The 23451-nt window shown below is 42.6% G+C and overlaps 1 protein-coding gene across 1 annotated transcript in view; it reads left to right on the forward strand.

Annotated features, from left to right (window-relative positions):
* PLEKHM3 (pleckstrin homology domain containing, family M, member 3) overlaps positions 1-23451 on the forward strand; it is a 74450-nt gene that overhangs the window by 33640 nt on the left and 17359 nt on the right. Inside the window, exon 5 of the mRNA XM_009890192.1 lies at positions 10379-10442. Within this exon, the coding sequence (XP_009888494.1) occupies positions 10379-10442 (64 nt within the window). The remainder of the gene's footprint in view (positions 1-10378; positions 10443-23451) is intronic.

Raw genomic sequence — 23451 nt, forward strand, 5'->3', positions numbered from 1 at the left:
TTTCTGATTAATGCCAAAGAAAAGAATGCCTTGATTAAAATAGACAGGAGGAGGCACGAGACTGAATGGACTTGGGTCCATTGAGTGAAAGAAGAGAGATCAAAGGAGGCCTGAGCAGAGAAATCAATGGACTAGAGACAAAGGGATGAGGGAAAGCCAGAGGAAGGAGGAGATTCAAAGAGGGAAGTGATCTCAGAAAATTAAGAGTTAATGAAGAAACTAGGACAAAGGAGGAGCCTCAAAACCTGCCTCCAGAAAGTAGAGATGGCGGGCGCTGAGGAAATGGAGAGAAGAGCGAATGGACAAAAATTAGCACAGAAATGCATTCCTGGTCTTTTCTTGGGGCTGGGAGGAGAGAGAAAAAACTCCCTGTATCAAAATGAAGCACCCAGAATGGCAGAAAGGGAAACTGGGAAATGCTCTAAATGCTCCCTTTTCTTAGATAAGTGTTCCTTCACGCTGTCTTCAATTAAAGAAGGCTCTCTGTGGTGTAGAGAAGGACCAAGAAGGGTTTGCTTTTGTACTAGGAAAGCATCTCCAGTTTGGTAAGACTTGTTAAAAGTGCTGTAAAAGCCACTGAAGGAGTGTACAAAACACACCTTAGAGTGCAGCTCCTTCTTGGTCTGTGAAGCCTCTGTTGGGGTGGGTTTGGTGCTTAGTTGGTCTGTCAGATCTCCCCTAAGAGGTCTGCAGAGATGGAAAGGAAGAAAGGTTCTTTTCCCAGAAGGAGTTATCCCTTGCGCAGAACGGTCCCAATGGCTTTTCTTTTCTGCATCTAGTATCCCAGTGCACAGACATTCACTGTCAATGTGATGGCTTTATAGAGCACAGCTGAAAAGTAAACAAAAAACCAATGTGATTTAAATTTCTGTTTGGCTCATCACATGGGCAAGTTGCAAGAAAAGGAGGAGTTTAAACTCTACGGTGAGACAGCATTCCTAAATTTAGTACTGTTTCCTAGTTAGAAATGAAAGACTGGGGGAGAGAATCCAGTTATCTGTCCTGCACTAAAAACATTCTTTTTCTGCTTGGTCTTCACCTTAGTATGTGAATGACTATTAATCACAAGAAAGTGAACACAGCATCTTGAAGACCTGTCAGGCCCATATAAACAGACTGAAACAAACTGTTAATATTGCTGTCTAGGGAGAACTAAAAACAGACTGATTAATTGTATTGGCACTTTGCTGCCTTTGGGACACTGATAGAACCTGCCTTATTAGGGAAAAAGGAGATCACTCTGGGCTTTCTTTTATTAATACTATTTGCACTATCATCTTTAAATCTATACCTTGCTCTTGAACCCAGATCGCAAAATGAAGATGGCAACGAAGTTGGAAACTCTTGGTGTCCTCTGGGAAGACAAAACTGTTTACAGTGCTTACAAGTCACTTTTTCTGAAGAATTCCAGATGGCTATAAACCAGGTTAGCTCAGGATCCAGTTGGCTTAAATGTGGAAATGTTATTTATAATGCTTGGTGTGCGTAGATAGGTACTTTGGGAACTTTGAAACTTGGCATCTAGCAGAGAACTCGAGGCTGAACCATGTTGTGAACTTTGAAGGAGCAAGTGACTAAGTAGAAAGGAAGGAAGAAATGAAAAGAAGCAGAAGAAATCCTAAGAGTAGCTAGAAGGCTCACAATAAAAGTGGTCTTCATCAGTTATAATGATTTATTCTCACCTATTGCTCCACCAGATTCTAAGCTCTTTTTATATTTGCAAGGGGAAAAAATAAGGAACTCAGACTTGGCTGGGAGGAGAAATAAGGCCCTCCACCGGTGCATATCAGCAGCGTTCCTCAGAGATTAGCCAGCTGGGACTCTGAGCCTGTTGCTGAGCTCCCTGTTTTACAAGGGACGTTGTTACACCTAGTTTGCTGTGGCTGTCACCTCAGTATTGCAACAGACATAATTTGCCTCCAATGTCTTTACTCAACAAGTTCTCACTTGTTTTGGTTGCCTTGCTTGTGTGGATGCTGTTCAGGCAGAAACGTACAAGACCAAAACCTTGAGCCAACATAGAATTAGGACAAGTGGAGCGGTACAGATCCTACCACCACCTGCAGATTGTGGGATGATGAATGATGAATGAATGGCACAGGCAAACAAGATGGAGTCAGTAAAATTGATAGCTGGAAAAGAGCGAGAATCTCTGAGTCTGTTAAATAACGAGGTGGTTCTGTGAAGCCATGCTGAATGATGCAAGTTTTTTTCTGGTTTTGCTTCCTTTTCTCTCGAGACATGAGACCCACTAATAGCGTGTCTGTATGCCACAGCCTCTTTTCCTCTGTTCTTGTCATGGTTGAAGGCTCTTCAGGTCAAGGAACTGTCAGAATGATTTTTTGAGAAGTCTTCAGGCACCTCCGCATCTACTGTAGGGTAGGCTAACCCAGGTCAACCTTGGAGCTCTCTCTGGGCTCTCAGTGCTCTCAGCTGTACACCTAAACTTGCAGTTCAGGTGTTGCTAGCCCAGATATTTTAGCCAGATGTTAGTGACACAAGGTAAATGTTCTGCAGCACATTCCCGTATACATTAGTGCTCGTTGCAGCGCCCTTGCTCTGTAAGTAAATCTTCTCAATGGTAGTGAGAAACTATATGGAAAAATTTCACTCTTGTTCCTCATCTCTGTCTGATACAATTTGTCTATCAGCTCCAGAACAGCAATACATCAGTTTTACTCTAGAAAACTCTAGTGCCGGATACATTACTTAGCATCTTACAGGAAGACCAAATTAGAGCTTGCTGTTGCGGCAGGAGGTTAAAGGTATGCCACAGTCTCCAGTGCTGCAGACGTGTGGTCCTGGCTGAGCCTGCCGGTCTGTCAGCACGATGCGAAACAAGCCCAAATTCAGTTATGCTGAACAATAGAGTCCTGTCACTTCCTACAGTGAGGCCTTAGACATATCACTTCTGACACAGGAGTAGATTACTTTCAAAATATTTGTGTGGCAATTGGGGAACCTGTCTAAACACATCACAGGAATCCTGATTGATCTTATGCAATCACGATACCACCAAATACCTCACGTACGTGAAGCTGGGGCTATGTCATCTTTCAGTCCAAGGACAACAGAAGGTCATTAAGTCATGTCCAGACAGTCAAAGGGGAGTGTTTTCTCCATTTTCTTTGCGATGGGTAGGCCGTTTGGAGAGTGAAGATCCCAAAGCAGCAGAACAAAGACACAACTTGTGAAAGCAGTAGGCTGCAAAAAGAAAGTTTGAGCAGGAAAGGAACAGAAGGATGTGGTTTCGTAGCACTCAGGGCTCTGAGTTAATGGCAAAATCAACAGAAGAAGAAAATCTGTTGCATGTCTGATTGGAAAGAGGGCCAGAGAGAAACTCATTCAAAGAGGGTATCTGCATATCCTGAGAGGATCCACTGTTAAGATCAAACAACACCCCAAAGTGAGGAAAGGTGAGCAAATAAATGCAGAGAAGTATACACAAGCCATTTGTTTTATATAGAGACTGCATACGTGTAGTTGTATAGTCATTGGCAGTAGCTGAAATAAACCATGCCTCTTGATGGAGCTCTTGCAAACAGACCACCTCTTTGCTGCTGCTCTTGTGTCTTTTTGAAGAAGTAACCGTGCATGCAGGGTCCCCTGGCAAGTTAACACCTTAAAAAGCATTTGGCTAAAACTGTAGGGGATGGAGGTAAGGTGGGCTTCAACCTTTCATTTCAACTAGGGGTAACAAACAGAGTTGGAGCAGCAAGATGAGTGCCGGAGCAGCCGGGGTGGAGGCAGTACTGCTGTCTGTTCAAGCCAAGGGAAGGTTAAAAGCACAAAGCCAGTGCTCTGCCACGGTAAGCATCCAGCTGAGGAGTATGCCAGGGTATGTACGATAAGTTTTGCAAAGGACAGGTGGGTCTTTCAGTTCATGTTAACGTTTTCCAGTCTAGAGGCACACCTGCATCTCCTTGTCAAATAGGTCAGTCATATTAGATGTCTTTCAAAATGGTAGTTTCCATTCACCTTTTAGGACTAGATTGCTTTAAAAAACCCTAATGATTTAAAAAGAAGTTCCTGTTAGATGCGGACACCGTGTTAAATATGACTGGTGCCAGTTTTGTCTCTGTGGTTTTATATTAGAACTTCCAGCGGCAAACTGCAAGGGTTCAGAAGTGCCTGACAAAAACAGAGAACATTTTTTTTATTCTTTATTTCAAGTTAATTGGGGGATCTAAGCTGTTTTGATTTCAAAATGGAACTGTGTGCCTCTAATTCACTGCATTTTGCTAACAGTGACAAGTACTTGATTCCTGAGTTTGATCTGTACTAATACTTGTCTTTCACAATGTTACCGTAACCTTGCTCAAGTAACCACAGAGGAGTGAGAGTTAGTGTACTGCATTTTAGTTGAAAGTTTACATACTGGTTCAGGATTGCTGATGGATGAGAAGAGTAACTGTTTTAACATAGGGGTGCTCACGGGGAATTTCATAACAACATGAAACAATACTTTACCTGGACATGCTTGCTAATAAATCTAGCACTTAGTGTGGGCTGAAGATATTTAGGAATTGCTGCTCCCAGAACATAACCAGAAGAGCGTATGTACCTCACGGATGTGAAATGGTTCACAAATGCTTTTTTAGCGACACCCATAGAATTAGAAAAAAAAAAAATCATTAATCTGATATAATACCACAAGAATTAAACAAATAAGTAGTGTTTTGTTTTGTTTTAAATTCATTAATTTATTATCACCTTTTGACTTTCAAATCAGCGGGTTTCCCAGGGCCCCACTTCCCTGAGTAACTTTTTTTGAGGGTTCTCCTTCCCCAGCATACTTCCAGGAGCTGAGATTTCCAAGAAAATACAAAATCAAAAGCCTGAATAAAACTCTAATTAGCAACACTGGAAAAAACCCTACCTTTTCCCCTCACCTTTGGTGCTGTTCTGTCCCTTAAAGTAACAGATTCCATGTCAAATGAATTGCAAGAGAAAACCTAGCAAGAAATGTTATTTACCCTGCCACGTCTATTTGTGATAACTGGCAAGTCACTGATAATCCTCTATACTTTTAAAATCAAATAGTAACCCTGAAAAAATTTGAGCTCCTGTCAATGAGATCGCAGTGCCCGTGTGTTCTGCTGCTGCTGTTGGTGGTGCACACCACAGGGATGTCAGAGGTCCTCATACCCCTGGTCCAGGCGTTGGGGTTGGGGGGGCAAAAAAAAATAAATATGGGAACAGCAGTCATCAGCATGTGCTTGCTTGTTGGCTGCTTTGGTTTGCAGCGTGGTGCAGTGGCTTAAAAGTGAGTCGGCGGTGGCGCCAGCTGCAGTGCCAGGGTATGTATGACCTGTGCTGGCTGCGGAAATGGACTTGGTACCCGGGCTGCTGTGCCAGCTGTGGGCGCAGCAGCTTCCTGCGGAGAGAAGGCCTGAACGGGGCTGCCAGCGAGGCAGGTGCATCTGCGTCTCCCGTGAGTCAGAGCTCGCTCATACTGTTCTCAACCTGGTCAAACAAGACACTCCTGGCTGGCACAGGAAAATGGTGGTGCCAGCTTCCCCTCCCCTTCCTTCCCCCCCTCCCTAGGCTTTTTGGTACAAAAGAGACTTGGTTGTGCCCACCTGCCAGCTAACTTGATTTCTTTTGATTGGGCTGTAAAAAGAAGAGTTCGCTTTGCTTATCACATTTGTACTTTGGTTATAGTGTCAGGCTTGGGCAGATTAATTGGTTGTAGCTTTAGCAGAGCTGTCAGGGTATTTAACCCATTGGAGAAAAATTACCTAAGCTGATGATAAACAGGCTTTAAATGCAGAGCAATTACTTAGTGCTAACAAAGCACCGTGACTACACACTTTGTCCAAATGCAAAAAGCAAGGTCTTATCAGTGGTTCTGTTTGCAGGAGGACACTAAAAGATAACCTTCGTTTGTGCAAATACTTACCTGATAAGATCATCCTAAAGGGAAGGGATGAAATTTCTGGTTCTATCTTGCCTGAAGGTTATGCTGCAGATTACAAAGTGTTGAACAGAAAAAGAATAATAATCACAAACTGAGAATGCTCGATTCTCTCTTTTAGTTGGACCAAAAGTCTCCGATGGTGGGTTTATTTCCTGCTTGCATTGATTGCTTTTAATTCCTAGCACATAACAATAAAGCAATTTAGAGACCTTTAACCAACAGGACTTTGGATTTCATTGTTCACAGGAACTGGCAAAGCTGGAGGACTGGTTAGCATTGAACTTGGTTTGTTCGCTGCAGGCTTAACCCTGACTGGTAGCCAGGGTTTATAGCACAGCAATCCTGTGACTCACAGCTCTTCTGTTTTGCATCGCTGGTGAAACTGGTCCGGGAGTTTCCAAACTGTGAAAACTTAGGAGGTGCTTTTAGTGGGACGTGCACTCAATACCGTTTGCCTCTTGGGGGTCACAGGTCACATTCTGAAGCAGCAGAGGTTTGAGTTTTTATTGTGATGAGTCTTAACATCTTGCGTTTGACCTCTGTCTAGCTCACTACAGGTTTTTTCTGTGTTAAGATTGGACTGAAAGGACACTGTTTATTTAATGCTTTTAATTGACCAACTTTAAAAAAAAAATAAATCCAGTTCGTTATAGCACATCAATCAAAAGATTTACAAAACTGACATCTTTTATTTTGCTTTCAAATAACTTATCAGAGATGTCCCATTTGGTGTTTGTGAAGGACCTTTATATCAAGGCAAAAATAAAATGCAAGCACATGTTTTGGTCTTTTTGGATCAAGGCCTTATATTAACCCAAGCACGCTCAAAGCTCCATCTCATGCAGAAAGTCCATGCGTATTTTCTAGTGAAACGTTTTTGAATATAGTTATCTTAGCCTGCTCTGTGCTCTGTGTCAGATTTTTAGACATGAATGTGATTTTAGGTTGATTTGGGTGCCATGTAGTACTTTGTCTGGACGCTGATGCAATGGCGTGGTGTTTGTGTGAGCCCCATGTCGCTCACTGTACTCCACTGCTGTACTCCACTGACTTGGGCTTCCTTTGGCCAATTTCAGTTGCAGAGGGATGGAGATGGCCAAAACATTACGTTCCTACTAGTTACATGAGAGGAAGTGTCTGGGTCGAGAAGCTAGAGGCTCTGAATTAGTCCTGTGTGCCCCCTACTGAAAAAGACTTTATATAAGCCATCACCTCATTAGGCTGAGAGAACCCGTGCAGACAAGCAATCCATCGAAAACCTGCCGCCATTCATTTTCTTGTGCACAGGACTACTTGGTCAGTGTGGCTTTCCTACCCCAACTGATGTGCTTACATTTTGTGATGAGGTTTTTAGAAAATGTGTTTCAGTTTGATATTCTGGTGCCCCTTATGCTCTTGCAAATGCCCCACCCAGTATCGGCTGACAAAACTGGCAATAAAGAGACGCATTTTTGGGAGGTGGCTTAACAAGTTATGTTTCAGGTAGGTGTTGAGTTTAGGTTTTTCTTTCCAAATGGGATTAATAGAAGTTTTCTGGAGGAGATTTTAAATGCAAGCGTGCAGCGCAGCACGGTGTGTTTTTGAAACAGCCGCACAGGTCACCACAGCTGTGGTGAGGGCACATAATTTATATTTTAAATTATCAGGAGCTGAGCTGCCTGCCTACTTTTAGGCGATTTCAGTGGTTTCACACTCATGGAGCTGTGTGCTCTCCACCTTTGGTGATGTGGGCGGGTGTCGAGGGAGTGTTTTGCACCTCCGTGTGTGTTGGGAACCATACAGGAACTGGTCTGGTTGCTTCATAAGAAATTTTGTAAATGCTGTTGTACATGAGAGGTCTGTTTCGCTGTGGCCCACCACAACCAAATTGTGTTTTCTCGAGTCAGCGGAAGGACTGCAAATCTGAAGCTGGACCAGCCTTACTTGCTGAGGGTTTTTTAATGCCTCAGTTTCCATAGCAATGGAAATAAGCACTCCTCTCACTTGAGTGCCGGGTATGTGTGTATGCGTGTGTATATGTGTCTTGCGTAAGGCTGAGAGGGCAGTGCCTACTTCTTTTCCTGGAAATAGATTTGGAAGGGAGGAGGAGTGTTGGATGCTTGCTCTCCAGAGGTGCTGTTGCAAACTAACGTCTCTCAGGGAGGGGGACAGGTACAGGGAGAGGGTGACTGTCACCAGGGTCTGTGCTTGTGCTGGCTGACACCCCCCTGACAAAGGAGGTCCATCGATCATGAGTTTCTTTTTCATCTGCACACTTTTTATTAGGAGTTAGAACTTGCAGAAAATAAAATGCAGTCCTTGAAGGCAGGGGAACGTGATGTTAGTCATCGATATTAGTCATTGACAGTTTCTGCCTTATGGGCTATTCGGGCTATTTCCTGAAAAAGGAAATCTTTCATTAGCTAATTATTTTTCTTAGCAGTGCTGTAAGAGCATCAGCAAATAATACGGTTCCTGGCAAAGCTACTGCACTGTTTAGTGCCTGTGTGATCAGGGGAGAATGATGTGGAAATTTTAATGAAAGAAATTCTATCAGAGCTGAAAAATACTAATGGCTTCAAAACGCTGTTCAGATTTGACTCCTTTGCAATCAATTTTAATAAATCTTCTACGTGCAAATGAGGAATCCCAATATCATGTTGTCTGATATCTGGATTTTGACTGTTTTCTAGTGGTCTTTGACACTGTGCCAAATGTATTATGAAGGTGTGATGCAGCAGAGCCACTGAAACATGGTCACTTCTAATAGAAGCAATGGTATAGCCTACAGAACTGAAAGGGAAAATGCAGTATCCCGGTGAGACTGCAGCTGAGAATTGGGTTGATAGAGGGGACATGCTTGGCGAGTCAGAAGGAGCAAGGGCAGAGTCCTGTTCCAGAAGAGTGCCGTAAGATAGGCAGAGCCCAGTTGTCGGTGCCTTGCTTGCAGAACTCTTCCCCTCCCACCCCAGTAAAGCTTAGATTTTTTTTCAAAAGTACAAAAAGAGTATAAGACTTTGTACCACTCATCTTAACAGCAGTGAAAAGTCCTAGTCCCTCCAAGACAGCTTTGAACGCATCACTTTTACATAGTTCTTTAAGACAACTAATCGAGTAAAATAAACGGAGGTGCTTCCATTATTTCTTAGATTCAGTCAAAGATTGTAATTGGTACTGTTATCCTGGCTGATCTGTGTTTCAGCTAATTATGTTGTCACAGCTTCTAAAATCTCTTGAGTTCTTGTCTACTTTTTCATTAGTCTCATATCATGATCATGTAGGTTCATATCAGACTTCCAGTATCTTTGGTTTTTGAGCATGTCCAGTGTTCTTTCTGTTCACTGCCATTCAGTTTTACCATTACAAACCAGTCTTTGCCAGAGCTTTGTTCATGCATTTAGTAATATCAAGAATTTAATTTCTGTATTGCATTAAAACTACATGACTGTAATGGAGGAGCTGAGTTCACAATTACTTCTCTAAGCAACATGTAGTGTAAAGTAGGTGCACCTCTTGAGATATTTGATTGCTTTTTTTTGCAAGAGTGATGTGATTCTCCATTCCCCATGATACATTTGCGTGGCGTTATATTTGCTCTGTGTGGATGGAAAATAAAGCTGGTTGGCTGGTTGTTTCTCTGTGTGTGCACCCAAAGATAGACATTTGAATTAGATGCACTTTTTCTCTTCCTGTCATCTTTATGGCAGGTACATAGGTTTTCATAAACTTTTCTTGCTAATATCCACTTACCTTTACATGGTCCATTTTTCTCTGTAATGTTACTTTAACCCAGTTTTCCATTTTACTGCAAGGCACTCTAATTAGGACATCTCTTCTCTGTTCAGGTTTCGGTAATTTAGCTTTACTAAACGGATCTGTCTGGATAATCAATGGTCTTGCCTGAAGCCTTGGTTTATGTAAGGAAAATATGCCTTTCTCAAATAAGTCATTATAAAGTCTATACATACATTTCTGTATGCAGAAGGGAATTGATATCAATCAACTTTATGTTGGAAGAACAGTATCTGCATGACATTTTTCCCAATATAGTTATTTCAGCTACAAAACCATAAATCACACCTGAAATTAACTGCTTTCTAGCAGACCAGGAATCTTGTACTAAAACCCATAAGAAATACTTTTAATGTGTAGTTTGAGTTACTTGTTTTTATTATTGAGTTAATTGTTTAAAGAAACACCTTCTGTGCTCAGGATGAGCTTTCGACGGTTGTAAATGTCACGGTACATGCTTACCTGACAGTTGGAGAATGACACTGGCACAGCATTTATTCTTACTTTGGAATTGTTGTGCCCATGAGGAATGCTGTAAAAGTAGCTGGTGCTTACAGGGTGACATAATCCCAGTTTCTGACAAGCTCTCTGTAGCGTAATTGTTCTGCAGTCTTTTCGTGGGGAGAGGAAATCTTTGAGTTTCCCAGTCAAAAAGGTGTGACACACATCCATTTTTCTCTTTTCCAGGATCTTTCCCAGAGAGTATCTTCTCCAGCAAATCCATCTTTATTCTCTCGCAGACCTTCAGCAGGTAAGTTTCTTTGACTAATTCTACCTGTTAACACATCAAACCTGTTCTCATCGTCAGTACTAATTGTACATTCCCCCTTCTAGCTAATCGTAGCATAAATAGCTTTACTTCTGAGCCATCTCTGTGGTTTACAGTTTAATATAAAAATGGGTTACCAGGAGCATTGGCTAGGGATGAGGGAGAGAAAGCCTAGAGTGGCAGTGTTGAAATGTGGATGGAAAGAGGCTGCAAAAGAAAACTGTTGTCTGCAAAGAAAACTTTGTTGCGAGAAATTTTTCATCTGATCAATGAAGGCTCATCTAAGACTCAGCCTACAGGTGACAAGTAGTATTTATTTCTTCGCTTGAAAGAATAATTATGCAGGAATTTTTGAGTTTGTACAGTCCCTAGTGCAACATGCTTATTTACAAAGTCTGCTAGGCATTACCACAAGAGGGGAAAAAATAATAATAAAAAACAAAACGGCACAAAACCCTCAGCAAGCCTGCTACACAAAGTTAAGCCATGCAGTGTTACTGTGACAGACGCGACCACAGAAGAGGTAGTGTGCCAGCAAAAAGTGTCTTTGCATCGGTATTGATTGAACTAAGCAGGCACCTTGCAGTACAACTGCCTGAACAGCAGAATTTTGTTACATACCAAATTAAACAAGAAGAATTTGGCTGAAAGAGCTGAAAGGAGCGGACAGGCAATCTGAGGTGAATGTGCTGCAGCGCTGAGAGGCACAGCGGAGGAAGAAATGAGGCAAGATGCGCTAGCTGACCTGGGCATATCTGTGTTCACACTCTAATGCCATTGCTAGTAACATGTAAAACACATTATTTTAAGCTTCTTCCACTGATGTTTCCCTTGTCTAGTGGTGCCTTTTCTGCAGGATGGCAGGTAGCATAGTCAGTGCCGGATGTTCAGTTGACGCATTTAAGTTGAGATGCCCCTCAGAGCTGGAGACTACAGAACTGCAGGAAACACGGCTTTTGTTGGCTGGTGAAGTCACAGGGTGCAAATGATTCCATATATAAAATAAAAAAGCCAGTCATCTGAGGTCTAAAACTGTTTCCACATCTTTTCAGCATGTTCTGCTATCTCATCTTTAATAATCAAGCCATGAAAAAGCAAGCTACTTAACTCCAGAGCTGCAGTCTCCCTGGTGGGCCTGTCTATTAGCCCCCAGTGCTTTGTAAGCTGCTTAATCAGTTCCTAACATTGGTAGTAGATGTTTTAGAAGCAATCAGCAGCTTATGAAGCACCCTGTGGGAGGGAGGGAGGGTAGAAGTCACAATTCATCCATTGATTTAGCAGTTCCCTTTAGCATGTTCCTTTGTGTTTGTGTTTGCAAGACACCTTCTCTTCCCCTGAGGGCCCCAGCCCCAAACTTATCATGTTTAGAGGCAATATAATTTGATTAGCATTTCTGCTGGGGAGGGTTAAATTGCATTTACCTTTTAATCTAGCTGTATCCTTGTTGTCAGCCTGGAGAGGGTTTTCCACTTTTCAGAGGCTCCGGCTTTGAAATCGTATTGCCTGTTTTTGTCAAAGTAGAACCAGAGCGGAAAGGGGAGGAGGGCCCCATTGAGAAAATGAATCCAGCAGCCAGAGAAACACTAATACCTTTACAGTCCCTGCCTCCTCCCTGGTTTGCCCCTTACGACTGCTTTCTCCCGAATGCTCATGATTTTCTACTAACCTGCAGTTTGGGTGGTTTTTAATCCTAAAAGTTTCCTCTCCTTTTGATTCCTCTGCTGCCTATTTGCTCATATCCATGGGCTGCTTTTGCACTGTATCCTGCTGTCATGTAGATTGCATGTGTTTGGGGAATTAACTAAAAGGTTTATTAAAGATTAATGGAAAGATAAGGCATGGTGAGTGAATTAGAAAAGCAGAGAGGGGTAATCTGCAGATATAAGCAACCTTTACCCTGGTTAGTCCCAGCTCAGTTCTGATTTGTTTCCTAGCCAAGTTCTCTTTAAAGATCCTAAAAAAACATGGGTCATTTCCTACCAAGCAACTGAGTTTCAAAAATGTGGTATGAAGATCTGTTCTTAGGTGCAAGAAAGTTGAAATGCCTGTTTGCCAGTAGATGAAGGAGCATATAACACTATTCTAAAATGAAATCCAATTTAGGTATCTTTCCAAGCTTAACAGAGCTCCATACCTCCGTAGATCTTATGGATGTGGCAGAGTACATACTTGAGCTATCTGATGGTCTGGGGATGGCTGTCACTTGGATCCGTTTGGACAGGGCTCTACTGAGGAAGACCTTAACTGTGACGTTAAAAGTGGAGTGGAAAAAAATTGAAACAAAATGTCCTTAATTTTGGAAATTCACCAGATCCTAGCAAAGTAGTGGTTTTGCTAGTACTTTACTTGTTAACAAATGCTCATAGTGCCGATGTGAATAGGCCTGACCTTTAACCAAAAAGCAGCAAGCGATGCTCTTCATTTGTACGTGTGTGTTTATTTAAAATAAACACAAACGCACACATGTACCCCAGCAAGGTTTCACTGCAGACCAGGGCCCCGGGGACTACGTTAAAGTTTACAGCAAGTCTCTCTGTGGGCATTCCCATGGGGTACATATTCTTAGAATCTTCTTGGCATTGTTGTCGTTGGAAGTGTTAGCAGGCGAGATAAACTAATCAGGTGCATTCAGATTTAACAAGCAGAAACGCAGAGTGTGACAGCTTGCCTGTTCTGCCCCACTGGCTACACGTGCTTTCCTTTCCAGCCCTCCCTGGCATCGTTTGCCCGGAGAGTAATCTGCCCTGCGTCACCCAAAACACCACTGCGTCTCTGCTAGCCAGTTTATCCAGGGCTACTCCAGTCAAGTAAAGCTTTAAAGAGGAGGACCTCCAGTTGTTAGGAAGCAAGCGTTCACTCCTGAAATTGCTGGTTTCAGCAGATATAGCACACTGGAAAAATGGATTACCCTTATTTATGTGCAGTATAGTCTCTGATGGTGCAGTCACAGTCCAGCGTAGCTTCGCCCTAAACCTGCTGGAGGAGTGAACTCTGTCCTGTGCTAATGGATGTGTCACTGGTTTTGTGGACATGTGGACACAGTTCATGCAAGCTGGAGTTAACAACTATCCGTTCGTTTTGTGTGACTATGGAGCTGGTTTTGGTGAGACTAACAGTTTTTACGCTGTTAAACATAGATTTGGACAGAAGCTGACTCAGGCAAGACTCTTAGATTTCTTAGGAAATGTAGTTCTTGCTACTTACACTAGATTCTGTATTAACTGGAGCTTTTAAATTAAAAGACTTGAAGTGGCTATGGTGACAAGTTCAGAATTCAGGTGCTTAATCCACAGTCTTGCCTGTTTTTTATGATAAATAGCAAGATATACAAGTGTACAAAGCTGATTGCCATGATGGTCTTTACTGTAGAAACACTCTTAATCATGGCAATTATTTCATCCTGATTATACTAACCCCAAAATATATGATAAAATAAAAAGGATCCACGTAATGGCAAAAATGACTAGATGTCAAGGATGGAAATTGTGAGATAGGAGATTTGAAAAGATGATGATTTGAAGACTTGTTTACACGGCAACACTCCGGAAAAAAAATTGAAGTGACAAAATATGGGAAATTAAAATGATGAGTTGAATTACATTGAATCGCTGTGTAAATACTGTTATTCAAAATATAAGTGGCTTTTATTTGGTTTATCTCCATTTACTTTGGAAGCAAAGTGAGCTAAATTGTATTAAGGCCATTTTCATTCTGAATGTGTATGTCCATACAGGGATTTAATGTAGTATAATTTATCCATTTTAACATTGTAGATAAACTAATCCGTTAAAATTTAATTAAAACATCCATTTACTTCAGATCAACTTTCCTGACTATCTACCTGTAGATGAACCTATAAACAATGTGAAGAACAATGGAGGGGAAAGATGAACAGAAGACCCCTATTCTCACAATAATATAGCACAGGTCATACAGTGAATATGAGATACACATAAAATCCTTAATGGAAACGCTTCTTTGCAGAACACACGGCAAGCACGAGGAACTTAATGCCACAGTAATATTACTGAGGCCAGAAGTTTATCATCTCTGAGAGGATTAAGTATCCATAATGAGAATGTCCACAGTTACACTACGTAAGATAAAGAGATTATAAGGTTTCAGAATAGACATATTATTTACTGAGGGGATTAGGAAGATGTCTTCCCTGTTGACAGACGATCAATGATTTCATCTTCCTCTGACGTATGTAGTACCGATTACACGACCTGATAGGGTGTTGGACTAGGTGAACAGTTGGTGTAACAGAAGCATTCTCAATATGAAATTCTTAATGTTTCTGTCCAAGATTTTGCGCATATAAGGTTCCCTACCAAAAATTTGGGGAATACAAATGAACTTCAATGAAACATAAGTTCCACCTAATTTGAGCCTAGTGTAGTTTTAGATCAGGATCAGAAAACCTTAGAAGAACAAAGAAATTGTTAGGTCTTGTTAGCTCTTCCAGGCTTTTAACCCATGCTCTATTTTCATCACACCTCCTTTTCCAGTGTCAAATTTGGGTCCTCCCTGTATTTTCCTAGACGGAGATGGAGGAGGAGATTGGAGATGCTCTTTCTATCATTTTTGCATGTGCAAAACTTTAGGTTGATTTAGACAAGTTGTTTCATGAGTCCCAACAATAGCAAAGACTGCAAGGAGATGTGGACCTTTTTTTTGCTCTTTACTTGCTATTTTTTTCAGAAGTAAAATTTCTTTTCTGATCACTCAGTCCTCATACAATAGTTGAGAAATGCCCAGCTTGGATTTATAACATACAGCCTGATGACTTCCAAGTCCAAAGTGTCCTTGCCCAGCAGTTTCTTTTTATTCATGCACAAAAAGTGTAGGATGTGGCGTATAGCCCACGACTGTGCTGGTGAAAGCCAGCATGTTGGGTCAGCATGGGGAAAGACAAAAATGGGTCTTAGCTAACATACTCTGGGCTTGCTCTAGTTTTAGAGGTGTTACTGGAGTAGATGTATGACAAATACCCCCCACCCCCATCTCTTAACAGATACAGCCATACCTGTAAAAGCATTAGTGCAAACTTGGTTATATCAATGAGAAAGTCTTCTGCTGTCAGTTGTTTCATTCAGTGATTCAATATAAACTGTATCAATTTAAACTTTTATTTACCAAAGAGGTTTACCCATGTAGCTGTACCAGCAGATTCTTATAAGTTTAGGCAAGTCTTTTTTTTTTTTTTTTTTTTTTTTTTTTTGCTTGAGGGGCAGGAGGTGGCAAATGAAAGGGAGAATTAGGTGTTTGGCAGGCCTGGATATGCTGAGATAGCTGAAGATCCGTCTGTCGCAGTTGTCTGTGGGAGTTCACTGTGCTCAACAAGGGCAGCAAAATGCCAGGCACATCTGTGCCGTAGCTGCCACAGTTCAAAGTTCAGCACTGCAGTGAAAACTTTAATTTACATCCCCAGCCTCCCAAGCAAGGGTTGTCACAGCATGTGTGACAGAGATGTGGGTCCTGCGGTGCGTTACTGCCAGTATTCAGCTGGCCACAGGTTGGAAGATGTTGCTCAGAGTAGAGCTGGTTTAAAACAGTGGTGGGCTTTAACTTACATGTCAGGTACAGCCCCTGCTCTTAAATATTTGGTAGGAGGTAGGCAGAAACAGATGGTTGTGTGGAGAGGTGAGAGGTGTACACATTATTGATTTGTGTGGTGGCCCGGTTCTCATCCTAAGATGAACCCAAGGCACATGAGGTCTGGACTTTCTTCCCAGCTCTACTGCGGGCTTTCTCTGACACACAGGACAATTCCATTTCTAATGGAATTAAGGTAAAACGGGTACCACTTTACTATGTGCATGTTTAAAATAGACATCCTAAGGACAATTAAGTTCAATAGAGGGAAACCAGCACTTTGCATCTGGGTATTGCATCTGGCCTATTTTAAATTTGTTGTGCACTTTAAATACATTAAGATTTTGAGACACTTAGATAATTCTGTACTTGAACTATGTAAACATGCATCTTGGACCATAACAACACAACGCTAACAGCCATCTTTATGTCCTTTCTTTATGACCTGTGCCTGTATGACTGTGGTAACTGTATTAGCAGAAGAATATGAAGATAGTCCTAGGATGGGAAAAACACACACTATACATTTCCATAAATATTAAAAGGTCTGACAGCAAAACACCAGTTAAACAGCTTGTATGCTTTCCTTTGGCTATGACTCCTTTATCACTCATTTCTGTCACTCCCTGGAGTTTGCTAGCACGGAGCTGCCTTTCAGCAGACCAGGAAACTGCAGGTTAGCTGATATTCCAGGTGTGTGTGTAATTCCCCAAGGTGCTGACAGCTTGGCTTACAATTAGTGGTAATGGCAACGATCTTACTGGTGTTTCCTTCTTACTGTGGCTCTGCTGGGGAAGGGAGTTGCTGTCATTCAGAATGGCTCGTGGTCAGGTGGAGAACACGGCAGAACCGGCCAGGCTCGTGGGGGAAGAGCTGGCCAGGAGCATTTCGGCAAGTGACAGCCAAGAAGACAAGTTCATCTGAGTTAGGTGTGTTAAAAGTCTCAGAGGCAGAGCGTGGAGATACAGCAAGATTGTTAATAGATATTTTTAATAGCAGAACTGGTTTTTGCACTGCTTGAAACCAGAGTTTTCAACAGGGCTTATTAAATACATGTGGTGCTTTTCCACGTGAATATGTAGTCTAGGCCACTTGGGGTAACTGTGGCTTTTTAGAATGAAACTCTGTTTAAGACAACCCCGCAGTGGTGCCACTGCCTCACAGGAGCTTCTGAGTTGAGATCTCCAGAGATATTTTAATTTTTTCAGCCTCTAGAAGAGGCAGTAGCAATATAAGTTACCCCTTTTCTAGTGCTTTGTGCTAACCAGGTTTCTTCTGTTCCTTTTTTGCTGTGCAGAACAAAAGGCGCAGTACTGGAGATCAGGGTTAGCCCTGTGAAAGACTGGGCTCATTGCTGTACTTCACATAAAATGTCTATTCAGGAGAGGCAGCTGGACTTATCTCAAGGATTAACATCCCAAGAAACCAAATTTCCCAAGCAAACCAAATACTGTCTCGTGGCTATCTGCTTAGATGAGAGAAGAAAATTTGTTTTATAAATTTTTTTAAATGGACTTTGTACTTACAGAGTTTTTTCAGAGTAACCCTAGCCGTTTTCTTGGTATTTTGCTTTCTTGTTCTAAAATCCTTCAGAGGACTCCTCCTTAAAATGCCCCGATCCAGTCCTGTGCAAGGCAGGAAAGTTTCTGTTTAGTGATATCACTCATGAGATAACGTCTTACTCAGTGGGCATGTAGAGTCAGTTAATATCTCTGCATGCAATTGCCTGCTTAATCTTAAAAAAAAAAAAAAGAAAAAAAGAAAAAAAGAAAAAGGGCTCATGTATACTCTCTGCCTGAATGCATATTTGCTTGTGTGTGTATTTAGAGTCGTGTATGGTTTTAAGCTAAGGAAAGTGCTTTCTGTTCTCTACCAGCCAAATTCCTGGTACTCTTTCAACCTTGTTTGATTGAAACAGCCTTTAACCTTTCCTTGGAATACCTGTTTCTTAAAACAACCTATAATTCATCCCTGCAACAAGATTAGGAGAACTTGGGGTGTGACAAAATTGACATGTAGCTGCCTGGAAACCTCGGGGGAAGGAGAAAGAAGGCGAGACGATTGAAGCACAGTGAGCGCCAAGGCAGAGGCTGCAGGGCTGGAGTCTGTTTGCAGGGCTGGCTGGGGAGCTGGCACAAGTGATTTCCAGGCGTGTTGTTTGTACTGAGGCAGTTCCATCTCTTTCCCACGTGTGTCAGCTTGCGCAGAGGGACCTGCTGAAATTTCAGGCTTTTCTTCCCTTCCATCCGAGGAGTTGCGGAGGACTTGGAGGGACCTCGTCGTCCTCTCTGCCTCCTGCTATAAATTCACTTGGACAGTCACCGGTTTGTTCCTCTCCACCAACCAACGTAAAACTCTGTCTTCACCTTGCTCCCTGCCTCTATCTGCTTGTCACAGATTAGCAGCATTTGCTCTTGACCTTGTTTTGTTTTTCCTCCTCTTCCCAGTGCCTATTCTAGTTAGTGGCAAATCTGTGGAATATTACTTTAATACCAAATAAAAGTGCAGCATCTTGAGTGATCTGGTTTGGAAGGACCACAAACAGCAAATGGCTGTGCCATGCAAATCTGTGGAATATCACTTTAATACCAAATTAAAGTGCAACGTATCGAGTGATCTGGTTTGGAAGGACCACGAACAGCAAATGACTGTGCTGTCAGTGTGGACTGCCTAGCACAAAGAAGTCAAAGGGAACTTGTGATTTCTGTTTATTCAATTTCTCACTCATTTCTGCTTTAGTTTGATTTATTTGGTGGTTGGTTTTGTGGGTTGGTTTTTTTTTTTTGTTGGGGTTTTTTTTTGGTTTGTTTTTTTTTTGTTCTTCGCAGTGTTTATTGCCAGGTTTCCTTTCGGGATGTTCTCTGCCCTGTGTGGGTGATGAGTTAGCACAGCACAGTGTGCGGCTGCACGATGTCGCTTTGTCCGTGTCAAGGCCGGCGATGGCAAACCGGTGTCATGTGTGTCAGAGCCAGCACCTTGTGCTGGTGTCAGCAGTGGATGGACGGAGTCCCTAGCCTCAATTACTCCCATACACCCTGCTGCCACCCCTATCACAAGCTGAGGATGGGAAGGTATCACCCACCCAAACTGTGGGGAGCAGGGACTGTGGCCCATAGCATGGCTGGAGCAGGAAAAGATGGGGCTCTCCTGAAGTTACTGCTGTGGTTTGTTCTTTTTTAATTTGTTTTACAGCAGTGCATAGTGACTGATGCTAATGTGTGCGTACACAAATATTAAGAAATCATTCTTCCCTTAAGTCACTTGCAATTTAAATAAACAAGGCAGGCAATCTGAAAGAGGTGACTGGGAGTCAAAATGGAGCAAGGAAAGCTGACCAGACCTGTATATTGCACAAAAGATGGGGCAGAGCTGAGATCTGATATGTGCCTCCCTGGGGCTTTTACCTCATGATCATCCTTCCTCCTTCCATTTCCCTTTCCTCTGAACTAAAGATTAATTGTGCATTGAAATCGTAACAAGAATTCGCGGTGTTAGGAATCTGGCAAACGGAAGGGAGAAAATCCTCAAGGAAATTAGCAGTCCGCGACCATTGTCTGTTCGCTAGATATAAATGACTGGGAACTTCCCAGCCAGGGAATATGTTTTCCCTTTCTTTTCTCTGCAGCTTGCATTATCCTTAGCTAAGCACATTGTAGCATGCTTGTCTCCAAGTCCATGCTTTCATGGCAGAAATCCACAACCCTGCTGAAATCTGTTACGGGGCAGAGATTGTTTTACCCTTTGCGCTTTAAGGCCCAATCTCCACACTTAGGGAACACTGAAAATACGTGCTTGTTCTGCAGTTAGCAAAGAGATAAGGTGACCATTGTAGCTGTCCTGCACCCTGATCTGCTCTTGCTCTTGCTTGCGACAGGGTCACCTGTGACAGAGAAGAGAACGCATCAGAAAATGCTTTCTGAAACAGATGGCGCAATGTAAGGATAGGAGGTAGAGTGTGAAACAAAGACGGTCGACTGCAGCAAAAGGGATCTGAAGCAGGCATTAGGAAAAAGCTTTCCAGCTGTTTTGGGCGCTGGAGAGTTGTGGAATCTCTGTGGTGAGAAGTTTTTAAGCAAGTCAGTTACCTGTCAGTTGGTTGTGCCGCAGGGTGAGGAATAAACTGGAGGTTTCTAGAGTTGTTTTTTCTAGCCCTGTTTTCTTATATTACTGTTAGTTCTTTCAAAAGCACATTTCTTGTCTGTCATGGAAGCGAAGAAAGATTACTGGGTGTTTTGTCCTCTTCCACAAAGCTTCCACCAGTAGAATTTGGAGGGTAGGGAGCATAGTGATGAACTAAACTGATCTGTTCAGAAGGAGATTTTATTTTCCCTTTCATTCAGTCCAGGAAGCACGTTCTCTGTGGTACTCTGAAGTCCAGGCAAAGCTGGAGCTTACCTCTGGGCTTGTTAGCAAAAGACTTGATTCAGACGAGCTGTTTCTGGAGAGGTAGATAGAAAGAAAACAACCAGGAAGAGGCAGAAACCTTGGCTTTCGAGGATGGTGGAAAGCTGTGCACAATTGTTGACTGCTCCTTCAGACAGCTTCCTTCTGCCAGGCATGCTTGTTACACTAATCCCAATAATTAAAGGACTTTCTATCCCTTCAATGTATATAATTGGGGATGGTGAATGAGCTTCATGTCTACCACCCCTCCTATTTTCTCGGTGCCTCTTGGCCTTTTCATGTCTCTTCTGCATTGCGTCAGTGCCTCCTGGCAAATTCTGTCTGTGTCTGTCTCTCAGATAGAGCCAAGTGTGTGTCTGGCCTTGAGAAATAATCATAAATTCTGTTCTGTCAGGAGGAGAGGCTGGGACAATCCAGTTGAGATTTGAACCTGTAGTTCAAGGTGTTTTAGGGATTTCATATCACTTAACCCATCCCCTCCAGGCATCACTTGTGTCTGACATGTAAATCAGACTGGAGGAAGAAGTGGAACAGATTGCTCTGTGCTCCAGAAGAAGGTTACGAGGCAAGCCTGTGTCTTTAAAGAGAGTGCCTTCTAATAAATGTTATCTGCTGAGAAATACACCAGCCCCTACATAAGTAGTTAATGTTACTGCTTCAGTGTTGGCTTATAAAACAACTCTATCGCCTCTATGACGATAATGATTAACAAGCTGATTTACAAGGGTGGGGTCACAAAGCCATTTGGCAAATTTAGCTTGTCTCACAGTGGCAGTGATACAGTACCTGAGTTTTACAGTATTTTCATCACTTTACCTGGAATACTAAACCCTGGTGGTGGGGCTCTTAAGCAGAGCAGTAACAACAGATACTGCTCTATTAGGATAATAACCGGGGTTTCCTCCTGTGCTTCTCATACCTGAGGAAATTACAGGTCCAGGTTTGAGAGTTCAGGAGAGTTGTGGACATTTCTATCTCCCTTCTCAGTGTTTGTTCCCAGACCACTTAGCCACAGTGAAGTGACAGCGTTCCTAGACGCACTGGCACGTGATGCCTGTGGTCATTGGCTGTCCTTTATGCCAGACAGGCAGAATATACAGATGTGGGTAGATTTCTCTTCCTTCTCTTAGATTCTGGATAGCTTGCGTTAAAATGTACTTCATCTGTGGATTCTCTGTTATCTTGGATCTTAATTTAAGAAAAAAAAATAATTACTACTGATTTTACTTTCATTATCATGTGTTAGAAATTGCACAGACTAGAAAATTCAATCTAACAATTATTTTAATCCAGAAACCCTTGACATGATTTAACATACTGTGACACTTTTCAGAATTTGGACGACTTAACCTTGGCAGTTCCTCACATTGAGCAGAACAGCGTGTCTGAAAGCTCCACAAGCTGTATCCCCTTTACTGCCTGTCTTGACAATCCTCATGTAGGTGATCAAAGGTATTTATGATGTCCATGCTATGTGAACATCTACTGCACTTTAGAAGTTGATGAAAATGCACAGGCAGGGTAGGAGATTCGATGACCCTCACTCAAATTCATAACAGATTACTGCAAGGACAGTGGTCTTACTCCTTACTTTTTACTTCTTAGCTAGCATTGCTGGCAGGAGCCCTGCCCTCAAAACAAACACTCACTGCCCTGAGAAATGTCTGAAAACTGTACTGTTTTTTCTCTCCTGTCCAGAAAGCTCATCATGTCTGATAAATTTCAGTGTTGATTTATGTGGCATGATGCAAAGTTTGGGTATTACTGTGGACCTGGTCTAATAGGTGGATAGAAGGCTATGGAGGCGTTACTTGAAGCAATAGTGAATTACAGCCGACTCATTTTTCCTTCAGTTTCCGCACACACCCACTACAGTTCCTCCTAAAGCCCTTGTAATATTACCTCTTTGGGAGTGATACAGTCTGAGTTTGGAGGGGACTTCCATGCCTACCTTGTCTAATCAATATTTGATTGCTTCTCAGTGACACCCAGTCAGAGGCTTCTATTATGTCTTTTCTAATTTGAACAGCTGTCAGGGACTGGAACAAACTCTAATTTTGTATTAGGTTTTTTTTAAATGCATGGTTTTTTGTCTTGTTCTGTTTGCCAAACAGAAAGTTATTACAAGCCATGAGTTTAGGTTGCCATCTCTCTGGGTTAGAACTCTCAACAGAGAAGTTCTGCCAGTGTTACCTTGGGCACTTTTCTAGTTTGTTTTTTAATATGAATATCTATATATATTGCAACACTGTGCTTACTACGTTGCTCTCTTGTGGGACTAGTTTGTGCAACCCTCCTTCATGCTGGTAAGTATGTTCTCATACAAGGAGTCTTTGTTGACTGAAAAGGGAAGGCAAAGTGACTTGAGTTGTCTCTGCTGTGTGTGATGGGCTGGGGCTTTGGACCCCCTGTACTGTGCTGCATGGCAGGAGGAGGTTGAGGGGCAAGGCTAGGGCTGGGGACCTTCAGAGGTGGACTTCTACCAGCATTGTGCTCGGCCTGGAGAGGATGGATGAGGGGTGGGGTCGGGACAGAGCTGCAACTCAGCATGTGTTGGAGGTGAGGGGGACTGCCTCTCCTCTGGTGCAGGGCAGTGTTGTGGGCTTAGAAATGTGCCGTGGAGGTAGGGCACAGGGATACCAGTGAGAGTCCTCTGGGCAACGCGTGTTGCTCCTGGAAGTTGTCTGTGGGCAACAGCCCTGTTGTCCGCATAGTGGGCCACTGAGGAGGATTTCTCTGACTGTGGAGGATGCTGTGGTCTTTCCACTTGTTATTCTCTGGAGATGGTTGGCTGCCCACTTGTTTCTGAAAACATCACCTTGATAGAGCAAGGGAAGTATGAGTAACTTGCAGTCTTTGGATAGAAAGATCAAGAAACCTCTGGGGGCCAGCAGCCCTCCTGACGACGAGTTAAACATTGACTGACCACACATTGCCCTCATGATGATATTAATGTGATGTATCCAAAGGGATTTCAACTTTTACCGTA

This window comes from Charadrius vociferus, unplaced genomic scaffold, assembly GCF_000708025.1.
Source record: "Charadrius vociferus isolate BGI_N301 unplaced genomic scaffold, ASM70802v2 scaffold147, whole genome shotgun sequence".
NCBI lineage: Eukaryota > Metazoa > Chordata > Aves > Charadriiformes > Charadriidae > Charadrius > Charadrius vociferus.